General features: G+C 45.2%; 1 protein-coding gene across 1 annotated transcript in view; it reads right to left on the minus strand.

Annotated features, from left to right (window-relative positions):
• The window catches only part of Tmem132c (transmembrane protein 132C), a 234,634-nt gene that overhangs the window by 55,526 nt on the left and 162,161 nt on the right, over positions 1 to 16,947 (minus strand). Inside the window, exon 4 of the mRNA XM_008853794.1 lies at positions 8,054 to 8,237. Within this exon, the coding sequence (XP_008852016.1) occupies positions 8,054 to 8,237 (184 nt within the window). The remainder of the gene's footprint in view (positions 1 to 8,053; positions 8,238 to 16,947) is intronic.

Below are 16,947 nucleotides of genomic sequence, written 5' to 3' on the forward strand. Positions count from 1 at the left end.
TTAAGCACATGGGCGTTTTTCTGAGGGCACAGAGCACTGAGGAAACATCATGAAGATGTTCGATGTGAGGCGTGAGTTGCAGGAGCACAGGTAGGGTCAAGATTTGCTTTTTAGGCAAAACTGTGGGCCTGAAAGGAAAGGTCACTTTTCTGTTTAATTACAAAGTAAACTCTCAGCAGTCAAACACTTGGTTCTGTCCATGGAGTTATTTTTCAACTAAGCAAACATCTTCAGTTGCCCCCTAGCTCTCAGATACCACTAAGATCTCAGGGTTAAAAATGGGACACTTGCAGATTTTAAGACAGTGAAGATCAGAGCCAGACATTCTTAAAACAACAAAACATAATTTTTTCCCATTGTCTTTTGAAAAATGGCATTCTTCCATCTAGGTCAGCAGAGGTCTTCCTGGAGCTATGTGAAGTGTCTGCTTTCTTGCTGACAGAGGGCTTTGCTGCAGCTTCCCAGACTCCTGCGGTGAAGCCTGGCTTCTCATTAGCTTCAGGTCAAGGTGCAGGTCCAGGAACATCCCTGCAGAACCACAGCCCACAGTGTTCACTTACTTGGTCCTCACACCATGGCTCTGAATTTAGCAAAAGTGAAGGAAGTGGGGGAAGTGACCACAGAGGTCCTGGGTGGAAAGATCAAACTATGGGGCTAGGGTGCTCAAAAGGAATCTTTAATCTGCCTCTCCATTGTGAGTGTCGGGGGGATGGGGCGGGGGAGAAAGTTGACTGGAGTGCTTCCTGATCCTGTGTGTATCTGAGTAACCATGGGGTGCTGACTGAGAAGGTAAAGCTAAATGAAGCAGATAGCATGTTGCATTTACCCTCTAGGTCTCTTGGGACCCTGGCTGGACTCAACTCACTGGAGGATATAATGAGGACCACTCATAGCCCAAGCAATGTCCAAGGACAAGCCAAGGCAGGTACAGGCCCAGATATCACTCAGCAGGACCTGTCCCTAGGGCGAGTGGAGGTGGTCAGGTTCCTGGAGTCCAGGGAAGGAGGATGCCCAGAGAGAGCACACACTGCCATGCTGCCAACGTGGAAGGAGTGGCTTCAGCTCAGTCACTCCACAACCCTGTGAGGTTGCCTCCGTGGGTCTCTATGTTCCGATTTTGGGCTCCTAGTTGTTTTTTTGTTTCATTTTCATTTTTTTGAGACAGGCTTTCACTATGTAGCCCTGGCTGGCCTAGAACTCACTTTGTAGATCAGGCTGTCTTCCCACTCACAGAGATCTGTCTGCCTCTGCCTTCTGTGTGCTGGGATTAAAGTCCTGTGTGTTACCATGTCCTGTTCATTTTAATTTTTATTCACCCTCTCAGTTGCCCTCCCCATCTTCCCTCCCTCCTCTTGCTGGTTACTTTCTTTTTCCCCATGTAGACCTTGTTCTGATTTCATGTCACAAACTTTCCATTGTCTTGTCTTACTTTCCTTTCCCTGCTCCATTTAGACACTTCCTTGCCTCCCATAATCCCCCTCTCTACTCTCTCTCTCTCTCTCTCTCACACACACACACACAGACGCACACATACACAAACAGATGTGTGTTTTTTATTTTTATTTTTTATTTATTTTTTGTCTTTTGAGACAGGGTCTCCTTGTAGCCCCAGCTGTCCTGGAACTCACTATGTCGACCAGGCTGGCCTTGAACTCACAGAGATCTGCCTGCCTCTGCCTCCCAAGGGCTGGGATCAAAGGTGTGCACCACCACGCCCGGCGTGTTTTTTATTTTTAAAAAATGGTACTAGACCTTGAACTTAGGGCCTTGTATGTGCTAGGCAAGGGCTCTGAAACAGAGCAACATCTCTAGCTCTACACATATAAATTTAAACATAGAGTTCACATGAGAGAAAATAAACAATCTTTGGCTTATTGTATTTAACATAATGATCTCTGTTTCTATCCATCTTCCTGCAAATGAATTAATTCCACTCTTCTTTACAGCTGGAGAAAACTTCATGGTGTATGTGTAACACATTTTCTTTATCTAATTATCTGTGGATTATAGGAATGACTTTTATAAAATGGACATAATCTGGACTAATGACTTTTAATTAACCCCATGTGCTCTTGTCTTGTGACCTGGGCACTTGATGCTATTGCTTTGGAAACCTCAATTTGGTACTCCACCCAAAATGATAATGACTGAATGTGTGTGTGTGTGTGTGTGTGTGTGTGTGTGTGTGTATGCCTGAGAATTAGCATATCAAAACACTGAAAGACTGTTCACCCAACTTCCTTACACACTGTGAAGACTGGGAATGACACATGACCTTGGGTAAACGGGATATTCTAGAACTAGAGATGAGAAGACATGATGGTATGTTAAGATAAAGGGGAGTCAAACTTGTACATCCCCAACTGAAGATGGAGAAACCATTTTGAGTAAAATCATGGGTGGGGCCTGACTCGAGGACACAGTTTCAGGGACAGAGTTCCAGCAACACAGTTGTAACAGCTCAATTCCAGGAGACAGACAGTTCCAAGAGATATTTGGGGGAACAACTGTCGTTCAAGTTTGGGCCCATTCTTAAAAACTACATTTAAGAGTCAAGTTTTTGTTCAGGTAATTGTGATGTTGATGTACTAGTACCATAGTGGATAGGCATGTAAGCTGGTTCCAGCATCACCAGTCATTGGTTTTGGGACTTCCCTGATCCAGGAGGACCTCATTTCAACATTATTGCATTCACAAACCCACAACTTCAAACAAGGCTAGGTTCATGGCCGTGCTGGAACAAGCACAGTTAGGGAGTTGGATGGCAGTGCACTCTCCTGGGGGAAATATAATATGTAACCCACTCTTGACAGTTACCTCTGGTGTCATCCATTGATGAACTCTTTCTAGTCAGACATCAGACTGGGGGTACAGGGTCCTCAGCACTGGGAGCGCAGTGTACTCAGCATGGACCACAGACTCCCAGTAGACAGGGAAGGTTCAGTGAGATAGAGTCTGAGCACAAGGCTCACATGGCTGGCTCCTTGCCGCACATCCCCTACACAGGCCTTAGTATCTCTCATGCCTACTGAAGCTCCTGGATCCCAGGAGAAGAGTGGTCAGTGTTCTTTACACTCCAGAATAACCAGTGTCCCCTGAAACAGCCCACTGACTGACACTTTATTTTCAATTTGATTTTATGCACAGAGATCAGGACAGAAAATGGAAGAACACAGCCCCACATTCTCACCGTGTGCTTAGGTAAAAAGAATGATGGTTTGAAATTCTTTAAAACTCCAGGTAACCTGACCTACCTTTGAGGAAATTTACCTGAAATGTCTCAGTCCTGGGAGAGCCAGCTTCTTCTTGCATATGCTGAATGAGGGCTGCCATTTTCTAGACTAGCCCTAAACGTTAGGGTTTATAACTGAAAAAAAAATTTCCTTTGGGATGGGGTTCCCTAGGTGGAATCAAAGTTGGGAAAGATCTGGATAGGACATCTGTTTTATCTTCCATTCCCCTTGTCCAGGCTGGAGGATTCTGAAGAGTTGCAGAGTCTTGCCAGGATGTTCTTAACTGCCTGCTATATAGAATGACTCTAGAAGACCTTCTTCCTCATGGAGGGAGGGTGTCTTAAACCTGATAAAATATTCTGCTGACTTCCTGATGGGATCCTACAGAAAATAATGTAAAATAAAATATTCATCTCTGAAACAAAAATTTCCTTTGGGTACAAAGTCTCACTATGATGCCTTGGTTAGCCTGAACCAGGGCCTCAAACTCACAGAGATCCACCTGCCTCTGCCTCCTGAGTGCTAAGATAAAAGGCCTGTGTCACCAAGCCCTGCCCAAAGTTCAGGTATTTTTCTCCCATTTGAAATTTGTTTTTTAAATAGTCTTCAAGGAGATACTCTGGAAGAACAGAGCCAGAGTTCTCTTAGACCTGTCCATCTGCAGGTACAGTATGATCTCTCCCTGGATGTATCCTATGAAAGATAAATGTGAGGTCCCACTAGGTCATATGGAACAAGGCACATCTGTTTCCTGTTCACCTCAGGATGGTTTCAGGGACAGGCACTGTGTAGGAGCTCTGTGAGGCCCAGTGGATTCACCCACTGCCTCTCTCCCGTTACAAGGCAATGACTCCACCGAATCTGTACCTGACCCCATCCTTGTCCAATGGCTCAAGTGAATACTTGTTCTTCCCTGGAAGAAATGAGTGCCCCAGGTGCTTTCCACAGCCCCATTACAAGGCAATGACTCCACCGAATCTGTACCTGACCCCATCCTTGTCCAACGGCTCAAGTGAACACTTGTTCTTCCCTGGAAGAAATGAGTGCCCCAGGTGCTTTCCACAGCCCCAGGTGCTCCTCCCAGTTCCTGATATCTACACACCTGACAAACTTTTGGTCCTTTCCAGACCCTCACATAGGCCCCCAAGGCTGATGTGGGCATGAGGAGGGTACAAGGTTGGCAGAGGGGCCTGCAGTAGAGCGGTGCTGATGGGAAGGCCCTGGGGTAGAAGCCTGCAGCTGTCTGGCCTCCACACCACACTGAAGATGATGCTGTCTGTGCAAGCCGTGCTGGGGCAGGCTATAGTGGCTCAGTGGTCACAATTCTTCAGAGAATATAGCACTTCAGGGATGGAGTGGCATCTGCCTTGACTGGGTGCATAGCAAGCGCTCTTAACCACTGAGCCCTACTTTTTTTTTCAAAGGTTTATCCAGCTGTCTTCCAGACTGTAAATAGGCAACGGGGGTGGGGGAGGTTGCTTTACAGCATCTGTTTATTCTTTAAAATCTTCCTGTTAACAAGGCCAGTCATCCCATCTACCCTGGAGGCAAAGGCAAGAGGGTCACAAGTTTGAGGCTTATCTGGGCTAGAAAGTCTAATCCAAGGTCATCCTGGGCAACATAGTGAGATCCTGTGTCAAAATAAAAAGAGGGCAGGGCATGTGGCTCAGTGGTAGAGAGGTCGCATAGTAAGCATGAGGACACAGGTTCAAACTTGGTACTAAAAAAATAAAATAAACAACATTTTGTGTTTGAGTGAAGCTAGTTGTGTTGCTAGTTGCTCCCAATAAAAGTTCATTTTTGGCGGGCTATAAATGCACTAAATCTCATTTTAGTAAAAAAACAAAAAAACCCAACAAAACAAAACAAAACACAACACTTTATGAAGTGATTATTACATAAAGAAGTGAATCCCCAAAACATTTTTTTTTCAGTTTCAAATGGTCAAAAAAAAAATAGAATTGCCTCTGAGCTGCCCCATGTACTGCCCCTTGGTGGGTATGGCTGCTGTTTGACTAGGAGGGAGGGTCTCACTCTGCTCACTCTGTAGCTCATGCTGGTCTAGATCTCGTTCCTCCGGCTCAGCCACCTAAGCACTGGGATTGCAGGTGTACAGCTTGATGTCCTGCTGACCACAGCTCTCAATCCTCTGCTTGTGTTGCAGAGATGAGGTGAAGTTCTGTGTTCTGGGGAAGTGGAACACTGATGAGCACCTGAATCCAGCAGCCAGACACAAGCTGCAAACATACCAGCTGGGCAGAGATGCTGTTGCCATCAGCGACTGTAGGAGGAAGCCAGTCTGAATTCACTTGAAGTAACTCCCAGACAAAAAGATTCTGGGTATGACATTAGCAGTGATTCCATCTTGCTCGAAGGCATTATAAGAATACTGCAACCACAGTAATAACATCTCATTTTGAGAAGGACTCATGTTGACAATGGCTATAATCATATCTTACACCCCTATAATGGTTTCGCTTTTTCAAAGTATTTGAATGCCTTATCTTTTTTAAATGGGCAGAAGAATCGGGCAGTTATGTTCTGTAACTGATATTGATCTGCATGCTTGGACACAGATCTGCAAGATTTTTCTCTGAAGGACCGCACAGTAAATATTTTAGGGTTTTTTTCAGGACCCAGGCAAAACTAAGCTTAATTGTTTAAAATGTAGACTTTAAAATGTTCAAACCATTGTTGGCTTGCATGGGGCACAAAGTTAAGCCACAAATGGTGTATTGCCTGGGTTGCAGTAGATACAAAAAAATCAAGAGCAAGGCAAGCATGGTGGTACACACCTGTAATTTCAGCACTGTGGAGGCTGAAGCAGGAGGACCAAGACCTCAATTCACTTCAAGGCCAGCCTGGGCTACATAATGAGTTCAAGGCCAGTTGAGCTACCTAGTGGCTCAGGGGTCAAGTGCTTGCCAACTGTATGCAAGGTTTGAATATTCAGTCCTCAGCAGAAAAACAAACAACAAACCAAAAGCAATCACTTTCCACTCTCAACCTGTTTATAAGTCTTGTGGGTTGATGCCTGTGGTATCTGGCTACTGCTTGTCCTTTACCTTGCAATGAGAGCCAGATTTTCCCATGATGCACCATGCCTGCCTGTTCTGAGTCTGATTGTGCACCTGTACTGGGTAAAATGGCTCTAGACAAGCCAAGTGTAGCATCCCTTTGACTTTGGTGTCTGGCTGAGGTGGAGCACAGGACCAAGCCAGTCAATGCTTCTAAAGATTTATTACTATTTTTTATTGTGTGTGTATGTGTATATGTGGGTGGGTATGTACCAGGAAGAGGCCATCAGAGTCCTTGGATCTGGAGTTATAGGTAACTATGAGTTGACTGATGTGGATTCTGGGAACCAAACTCAGGTCCTCTGCAAGACCAGTGCTTGTTCTTAACTGCAGAGTCATCTCTCAAGCTCCAGGTCAAAGCTTCTAAACCAAAATTGCCCTAGAGGGACATAGGTAGAGAGGACCTCACTCTTCCTGCTGGCTAGGATGCTGGAACTATGCTATTGTGTTAGGGACCACCTTATAATTCTAACTGGGAGACTCTGAGCTAGGAGCATCCAGGGTATGGTGTGAAGACCAGTGCCACTAACATTTCTTAGGAAATCTTAAACCACTACACAGAACTTATAAGTCATATGATATGTGTGCACATGGGTGTCTGAGAAACACTTTAAGTTCAAAATACATTGGGCTTATTGCCACTGTAAACTGAATAATCCAGATTAATCCATTTCCCATAATCCTGTATGTGAGTAGGATGCTTGCTGACAAGTTCTCACCATTGAGAGCAATGGAAACTTGTATAACAATCTAATGGCACCACAGGAGGAATGAAGGGCAGTGTACTCCTTAATGTGACTGTCCTACTCTGTCCACTATCCATTCTATATATTGACTGTTGAGAACTTTGCCCATGGTCCAAGGGGAATGGGATGAAGAAGTTGCCTCTTTTTAGCAGGGAACAGGGATCAGGAAGGAGCTGGGAGCATCCCTCAGGGACTGCATGGCACAGGGCATCCTGATGTCCTAGTTTTATTTCTGTTGTTGTGATAAAATACCCTGACAAAAAGAAACTTAAGGGAGGATTTATTTGGCTTAATTTCCAGGTTACAGTCCATCACTGAGGAGAAGTCAAGGCAGAAACTCAAGCAGCTATTCACATCACATCCAAAGTCAAGAGCAGAGAGGAACTAATGCAGCCACATGGCCTGATGCTTATGCTCACTAGCTTTCTTCACTCTTATACAACTCAGGGCCCAGCCTAGGGAATGGTGCTACCCACAGCCAGAGTGGGTCTTCCCACATCAATTAACAATCAAGACAATCTCTTATAGACATGTCCACAGGCACTTGCTCTAGATAATTCCTCAATTAAGAGTCTCTTCCCAAGTGATTCTAGATTGTGTCAAGTTGACAATTAAAACTAACCAGCACACCTACCATTTCCGTAATGCAGTATGATCCAAAATAACTTTGGGGTTACTTGTTACTACAGCCCAGTCAAGCTCATCCTGACCCACACACATAGCAGCCTAAAGTTTCATTATAAACAGGAACACAAAAAAGAGAACTCAGGAGGTTTAAAGCAGAATCAAACAAGAAGGAATTTGTTATGGGGGTATGGCCAGTATCATGATGGTATTAGGAGAGGCTGAGCTCATGGAAGGCAATGGTGCAGTTTCCAGGGTAGAAGAAGATGGGAGATGTAAACATAAAACAATTGCAGGAATGACCTGGAGAAAGGAAGGATGCAAGATGAAGGATGCCAATAGTCAGCAGGGCCACCATGACACCATGCCTTACCATAGCAAGGGGGACAATGGCCACCAGGTCCTTCTGGCTGATGAAGATCTCCGACACTGCGATGTCCGTGGTTCCTTTCCGCGGGTACTCCACCTGCCATGTGATGGGCTGCGTCCCCGAGAGGCTGCTGAAGCTGGCGATTTCAAAGTTCATCTGCACCACCTCACTGAATAGACTGCTGCTTCTAGAAGAGAATGGAAGAAAGCAAGTTTAACATGACATTGTTTGAAGGTCCCTTCTGTTCCCTTATCCTTCCCGCCCCCCAAACCGTGCTCAGAATATAAGCACAAAGGGTTAACCTCTCGGGGACAGCTCCAGACACTTAAAGCATGATGTCACTTTCAAGTTAGATAGCAAGTGTCTGGGAGAGAGTGGCACCCACAGGCCACAGATCTGGGCAAAGCTTCTAAGCAATGAGCATTAATCAGTGTGTATGGATGTGGTCCTTGGGCTGGTTTTGTTTTTGTGACAGAAGTTCATTTTATAGCTATGGCTAGCCTGGAACTCATTCTGTAGACCAGGCTTGCCTTGACCTTGTGGCAAGCTCCTGCCTCAGCTTCTTGAGTGCTGGGATCAGAGGTGCACACCATCTTGCCCAACTAACATTGGGTGTTTTTGTTTTTAGAAGGACTGGACTCCATAGGCATGCTCAGGGACTGTAGGCTGAATGGCAAAAAACAAAAACAAAAACAAAACCCCAAACATAAAAATGCACTTTTCTGGTTGATCCATGGAGCTGGAGATGTGGCTCTGTTGGTAGACCACTTGTCTAGCATGCACAAAGTCCTTGGTTTGATCCCCAGCACTACACAAACCAGGTGTGACAGTGCACACCTGTAATCCTAACATTTGGGAGGTGGAGGCAGGAAGAATAGGAATTCAAGGTCATTCTCAGTTACATAGCAAGTTAAAGGCCAGCCCAGTCTACCTAAGACTCTCCCCCTGAAAAGACACTGATCTAGGCCTCCTCCTCCTCCAAGAACAAGTTCCATTAGTGATGGGGATTCTTCCACTCATATGAGGCTGATTCACTCAGACGTGGACACCACACCCTTACCCAGAATCTGTCCTCATCAGACTCTGATGCACATGGTGCCAGTAGATGGGGACAAAGAACAGAAGACTGCCTGCAGCTCTGCCCATGGTCAGTACTTTTCAACTATCTCTGAGTATTTGCCTTGAGGAGGGCATGAGCCCCCACGTTAGCCCAGTGGGGCATGTGGTGGTGCTGGATTGATGAGGAGAGGAATTTAAACACTTAGGTGACCCCAGGGAACACCAGGAACCACCACTTGATAAAATCAATAGTACGAATTTATGGTAGTAACTCTTGAAAGAGAATTTCAAAACTGGCTTTAAAAAAAGGTTCTTACTCAAAAGTAAATAAATTCCCCCCTGTAGTCACAATAAATTTTGGACCATTGGAAATCCAATTTGCCAAACCTCTCATCCACTGGACTCATCTGTAAGAAAATGGAGAAATAGAGCCTGGGCATGCACTGAAAGCCAAAGGGACTTTAGCTCCCATCGAAAGAGAGAGAGATAGATAGATGAGAGAGAGAGGGAGAGAGGGAGAGAGGGAGAGAGGGAGAGAGGGGGAGAGAGAGTGAGAGAGAGAGAGAGGAGAGAGAGAGAGAGAGAGAGATTGAGAGAAGGGCATTGGGAGTCATCAGCCACTGTGGGCAACTCAGTACCCGTAGAAGGAAAGAGACTCACAAAATGAAGAAATAAACCTTCGCTCAGGGAAGACATTGGGAGTCATCAGCCACTGTGGGCAACTCAGTACCCATAGAAGGAAAGAGACTCACAAAATGAAGAAATAAACCTTCGCTCAGGGAAGCCGCTCCCAGGAGAACAGTACAGACTGACACCAGTTGTTCCACTCAGGTTGCTTCCTACACTGTTTCATGAAGGCAAATGCACATCTTTCCCACCCTGCCCCAGCTCTCTGGGATGCCAAGCTCTGACAGGATCTACCCGTGGTGCTGAACCGTATCATATTTTTGAGTTGCATGTTCCATGCCACAGAAAACACCTTGAGCTGACTGAAAGCGATAAAACAAACACCCCACAATAAACAGGAATGGTTAAGAGAAAGAAATAGAGGTCAGGTGGGCAAAGGGGAAGCTGTGAAGCTAGAACCCCAGGCAAAAATCAGCCCTAGAGAAGTCCATGCACCACGCCAAAACACAGGCTGCTGACCTTGATTCTTTATATCAGTGGCTCCCATTCAGAGTGCTGAGGGAGGACATCTGATCAGCACAGACAACACAATGAGATTCAGCATGCCACAGACGTAAGAAAAGATCTGCCTTCTTCTATAAGGAATGATCTCCTTCTTCCCTATTCTCTGCAATTAGTGCATAGGGCAGAATTTAGAGGCCCAAGACATCAGGGCATCAGGGAGGAACATGCTTATAAAGGCTGTCCTGTTCCAAGTATGCTTGGGTTCAATTCCAAGATTCATATTTAAAAATAAATAGATGGCTGGGGAGATGCTCACTTGGTAAGGAGCTTGCCATGCACGCATGAAGACCTGCATTTGACCCCAAGAACCCATATTTAAAAAGCATGGCGGCGTGCACTTGTAACACCAACCCTGCGAAGGCAGAATCAGGAAGAGCCTTAGGGATCACTGGTTAGAGAGCCTAGCTGAACTGGGCAAGTCTCAGGTCCCAGTGAGAGACCCTGTCTCAGAAAGTAAGGTGGATAGTGCCTGAATGATCACCGAGGTTGTACTCTGGACTTCACATGCATAAGCACACGCACACACATGTACACACATCAGTGCACATATGCATGCATCTCCCCCACACAAAATAACACAAGTACACAAAACAATAAAACAATATTTACTTCTTTCTATCCGTGCCTCCAAGGCCTAAAATCTATAGGGTAGGTAACCACACAAGAAGGTAAGGAAGCAAAAATTCTTTCCTGAAACTATGTAGATGCCAGTAACAATGTGTGGCTGTGTCTGGATCCTCATGTGGGGCCCCACAATGTGGCAGTAACATATTAATAAGAAGCTTCACTCTTGGAGAAGTTTGACCAAGAATGGGTCAGATTTTGTTCTGATTTCTCTCAGGACTGAACTCTATTCTTCCTCTCTAAAAAAGGACTCCTCTCGAATTTCAAGCATATCAAGCATGGTATGAATCATATTTGATAACAGTTTTACAGAGAAAGAAGTTGTTTTTCTGACCCTGCTAACTCTGAACAGCACACAAAGCCACAGACAGAGCTCATCAGCTCATCAAGCTATGCCATATCTGCTGGGGAGACATTGCAACATCATTGTTGTTCTCAACATCATCACTGTCACATCTCACACACATATACATTGTTCTAAGTCAGGGCACCACTGACTCACAAATAGGGAACACGGTATAAAATTAAAGTGATGCATTTAGTTTAGCTTGTAAGAGTTAATTACATTGGGATTTCAAATCATTGTAGGACTGATTACATTGTTTTTCTTAGAAGGAATACATAGTTCTAATGTTCTCAAAACATATGATTAATTTGGTTTACATGGTTATGTAAAATTTCAATTTGTAAAGGCTTGTTACAGAGTCTTTCTTAGAAAAAGTCATCCCCACAACATTGCTTAAGAGAGTTGATACCCAACAAGGGACCCGAGCTTCCCCACGTACAAAGAAGGGAGCAGACCTGACTATGATTTAACTACCTAGTAAACTGGGGGAAGGCAGTGATGCCTAGATCTGCTGTCTATGAAGACAACAGTTATAAGAGCTGATATTCAGAACTTAGAATTTGCAAACTTTAGTGACAGTGATAGACAGCCAAGGTCAGACATGGCTGCTGTGTTGCAGGATGTTTTCTCTGTGATCACCAAATTCCCCAGTTCCTTTCTCTGCCTCTTATGTCTGTGCAGAGATAGAACTGGGTAGATGTTACAATCACAGATCCTAGAACCAGATGCATGAATGTTTGAACTATGGCTTTGCTATGGAGTTTAGGGGTGACCTCAGGCAAAGTGGTAAATGTATTAGCTCTCAACCTTGGGGACTAGAGTGAGCAAGCTGAATGACCGTACCCTGACCTTGCCCCATCAGAGATCTCTGTCTCATTGGTATGGGGTAAGGCCTGGATGCAGACTCAAAGATCCACTGATGTTTAGAATATGCAGGGACATTTAAGAACTTCTAATTCAGTCTGTGGCTCTGGCCCATGCGGTGGTGCCACCTACATTCAAGGTAGGTCTCCCTTCCCCAGTTAAATCTCTCTGGAAACACCCTCACAGACATGCCCAGATGTCTCTTAGGTGATTCTAAGTCCAGTCAAGTTGTCAATGAAAGTTAACTATCACAGGGCATTATGGGGGACACCAAGTGCAATGACAGATGAAGAACTAGAATCATACATACTGTTCTGTAAGTGGAGAGTATAGGTTGGAAATCGTCCCTCTGTGTTTGTTAGCTGAAGTTAACATGGCTTACACATTTACCCAGTCAACCTTCTGAGCCTGGGCCTGGGATTCACAACACTCATGTCCCAGTTCTGCAAACAGGACTGCCCATCCACTGCCACTTTCCCAATCTCCTTCCTCATTTACTCAGGGTGCTTCACCACAGTGCTTGGATGACTCAGGCATATTCCCTCTGCTCAGGCCTGCAACTGTTTTCCACCATGACTCACCTATCACCTATCACTACACCCACCCTGCTACCCACAGCTCACCCACTCATGCCATTAAACCCTGTTGCTTAGGGTTCACCCAGCCCCTTTCTTTACATAGCCATACAATCCAGTAAGCATTCACCTGTAGTTGGTTGTTCAAGACTCACCTCTGCTATCTCAAACTCAAGCTCCCTGGCAGCACGGACACTGTCTCCTTCTATTACCTCCAAATGACACATCACTGAGCTGACCCACCAGATGTGTGCAGCAAATATTTGTTGAATGAATAATAGATGAGTGGCTGCTTCAGGAGCCCAGCTTCCTGATAGTCACATTTTTCCTTCCACTGGTCAGGTTAATATTAATTTCTCCTCAGGAGGGGAGGCACAATCTGTTTCATTGGAATGGAGGCTGGAAGCATGCTTTGAAGCTATCAGCTTTTCCAGAAGGGTTGAATCCATTCCAAGGGGGGAAAAAGCTGGAGACTGTCCAGCAAAGACATGCTCCAAGGGCCACTCCTAAAACTTTGCATTTTCCAAGTATCACAGAGGACAGATGCTGGATCTTCTCCAAGGCTTGCTATTGAATTTTATGCCTGCTAAGCTCTACTAAATACATAATGAGGAGTCTGAATTAACTATGCAAAAGTGTAATTTACAGTTAATGTTTGTAATTGATGAGTTGTGGGTCTCAGTAGTAGTGTTAACTGCTGAGACAAAAAGGCCCTAAAGGGGTTAAAGGAAAGTTTTCCGCTTTTAGAACAGAAGGCTTCCTTTATGCATACATTCACCTGTCATCCATCCATCAGGTATTTAGCAAGCACAGATCTGTGACAGGCACCACTGGAAACATGCAGAGGTGATCACTGGAGCTGATGGTGGGATGGGGGACCACCCCAAGGACTTCCCAGACACCCACTGTCCACTCCCCTTCTATTTGACTAAAGACACAGGGATGAGAGTGGCCAAACTGGTGTAGGCGAGCAAGCGGTGGGGTGCTCCGCTCTTGTCCCTGGGCTCTCTCTCTGGCACCCAGTGCAGCGACATTTTCCAAGCAGCCAAACTCTGCTAGAGTGGAACAGTGCTGTGGTTTGAATAGGAAATGTCCCCGACAGGCTCATGCGTTTGTATACTCAGTTGAGGAGGTTGTGGAGAATTTGGGAGATGGGGCCTCACCAGACGAAGGGGGTTTCCGAGGTTTCGAACCTTAAGTTCCTCCTCTGCAGCCCTGTCACACTGCAGTGACTACACTAGGGCTCTCATCTGTTCCACAGTCATACTCAAATCACCCCACTTTTGCATTTCTGTTCCTGCTACCTGCTCTGCATCGCTGGTTCCTTTTGTCAGTAACACAGAAACAGTCTCTTCAAATAGCTGAACCCAAGTTGACACCCACTCTTACCCAGAGTTCCCTACTGCCAGATGGTCATGGTTACATATGTCCTATATCAATCTTGCTAACTTTCATTCTCTTTGGTCCCAAGGTGTTAAGTCCCTCATGATGAGAAACTTTGTCTTGATTGCTGTCTATCCCTGAGGCTTAGCATGATGCCTGGAAATAAAGGAAGTGAGTGTCACATTACTACTGGTTGAATGGATGAGCCTAGCTCCTTCGGTGGAGCCTCCAGCTTCATCACCCTTGGGTGGCACAGCTGTGTGCTTTAGCTGACTCTCCCACAAACATACCTGACTCCTTCCTAGGTACACTTACTGGTCACCTCCCAGAAGGTGGCTTCTGATTGGCCGAGTGGCCTCTGGGAAGCAAAACTATGCTGAAGGAAAGATGGCAATGAGGAGACTCACTTCTGGGGGTGGAGGGTTAAAACTGACAGCTGACGTACTCCTTCAAAAATCTGAAATTTGTGGGTAGCATTAATACCCACAAATGTAGAGATGCCGGACTGATCAAAGTGCTAAGAATAAGTGATTGGGAATGCTCAGTCCTAAGTGGTGTATCTATATTAATCCTACCCCTCAGGTTCAGGGAACATAATGGAAGAGGAGGAAGAAAGAACACAAGAACCAGAGGTTGGAGAGGAGAGCTGGGAAATGCTGTCTTCTGGACCAATGATGGGACCTGTGCACTCATAAACTCACAGCATCTGTGGTTACCTGCACAAGACCTGCACAAGATCAAGATGGTTAAAAATTCCAGCATGGGAGGGTGGGTTCCGATCTCCATAGGTGTAGTGGCTCTGATCTCAGCAGACTGCCAGATAGTGCTGAGTTCTGGCCTCCCTTTGGCCTCTCTCTGAAAGAGGGGCTGAGAACGCAGGGGGCTGCCTGAGAGCCCCCTGATCCTGCCTCCACCTGGTGGTGAGCTTCCCCTAATTGCACCATACCCATTCCCCTACCTGGGATTTCCTGAGGCCCCTTCCCAAGGCCCCAGGGCAGCTCTGGCTTTGGTAGGCTAAGGCTGAGATCCTAGCAGACAGCCTGAGAGGGTGGATTCTGACCTCCATCGGTGTAGTGGCTGTGATCTCAGCAGAGTGCCACAGAGTGCTGACTTCTGGCCTCCATCTGGCCTCCCTCTAGCAGAGGGCATGAAAACACAGGGGACTGCCTGAGAATGCCTGGATCCTGCCTCCATGTGGTAGTGAGCCTCCCCTAATTGCACCATACCTATCCCCCTACCTGGGATTCCTGAGGTGTCTTCCAAGTCCCCAGGGCAGATCTGGCTTTGGTAGGCTAAGGCTAAGATCCTAGGAGACAAGCTGAGAGAGTAGACTGCCTGAGAGAGCCCAGATCCTGCCTCCACGTGGTGAAGGAAGTCTGAGTGTACATGACTAGAACCTGAATTGGGCTTCCATGGGCACTCCTGAATAGCTGATCTGAAGCAATCAGTTCCCTCTAAATTAAGCCTGAGAGAACCTGAATGCTATACCAACCACCTTTACATAACAGATAAAGAACGGATCTAGGCACCTGGAAAATACAAACAGAAGCATACTTCAACTTAATTCTCATATCAGAATCATAAACAGCAAAAGAAATTCACATGCCAAAACCACAATGAAAGAATAATAAAATGGAAAGCCAAAACACTATGTCCCCAGGAAAGCCCACCAATCCTGTAGAAGAGTTCTACAAAGAGAACCCCCTAGAGATAACCCAGGACACTGAATTTAAAAGAACAGTCATAAAATAAACATGATCAAGGAATTCAATGAATTTAAAGAACACACAAACAAATCAAAGAACTAAAGGAGGATAGGGATAAACTTCTGAATGAATTCACAAAAGAGAGAGGAACATTGAAGAAAACTCAGGCAGAAATGAGGAAGGAAGTACAAAACTCAGTAAGCCAACTTGAAACAACAGGGGAAAGTCTCACCACTAGAATGAATGAAATAGAAAACAGAATATCAACACTGAAGGATAAAGTTGAAGAACTGGACCACTCAAGCAAAGATTATGGAAAATTTAAAAAAACACAGGAATGGAATATGCAAGAGACGTGGGACAGCATGAAAAGACCAAATCTATGGATCATAGAAATAGAGGAAGAAGAATTTCAGGTTAATGGTGTTGACCAGATCTTAAAGAGGACTGTAGAAAATAATTTCCTGAAATTAAGGAAAGACATCCCCATACAAATACAGGAAGCCCATAGAACACCAAATAGACAGAATCAGAAAAGAAATTCCCCATGATATATCATAGTAAAAACACTAAATGTACAGAACAAAGAGAGAATACTCAAAGCAGCAAAAGAAAAACAAGTCACATACAAAGGACAGCCCATCTGAATTACAGCTGACTTATCAATGGAAACTATGAAAGCCAGAACAGCCTGGACCAAGGTATTTCCACTTCTACATGACAGTAGATGCCAGCCCAGAATACCATCCCAGGGAAAAATGTCTATTATAGTTGAGGGGGAAAGAAAAATCTTCCATGACACGAACAACCTGAAAGAATACATGTCCACAAAACCAGCTCTTAAGAATACTTGAAGCAATACAGAGAGAAGAGAGGGAAAAATGGACTGAACTCCCCAGTCAAAATACGCATGCTAAGTGAATGGATTAAGAAACAAAATCCATCTCTTTGCTGTCTGCAAGAAACCCATCTCACTCACCCCAGGGGAAATGAAAGTAAATAAAGGTATAATTGAGGAAACACAAAATTACACAGAGAACACAAACAGCAATCAAAATGATGGCAACCAATGCACATCTTTCAATAATAACCTTAAATATCAATGGACTGAACTCCCCAGTCAAAAGACACAGACTAAGTGAATGGATT

The sequence above is a fragment of the Nannospalax galili genome, unplaced genomic scaffold (assembly GCF_000622305.1).
Source record: "Nannospalax galili isolate Female #2095 unplaced genomic scaffold, S.galili_v1.0 scaffold566, whole genome shotgun sequence".
Classification (NCBI taxonomy): Eukaryota; Metazoa; Chordata; class Mammalia; order Rodentia; family Spalacidae; genus Nannospalax; species Nannospalax galili.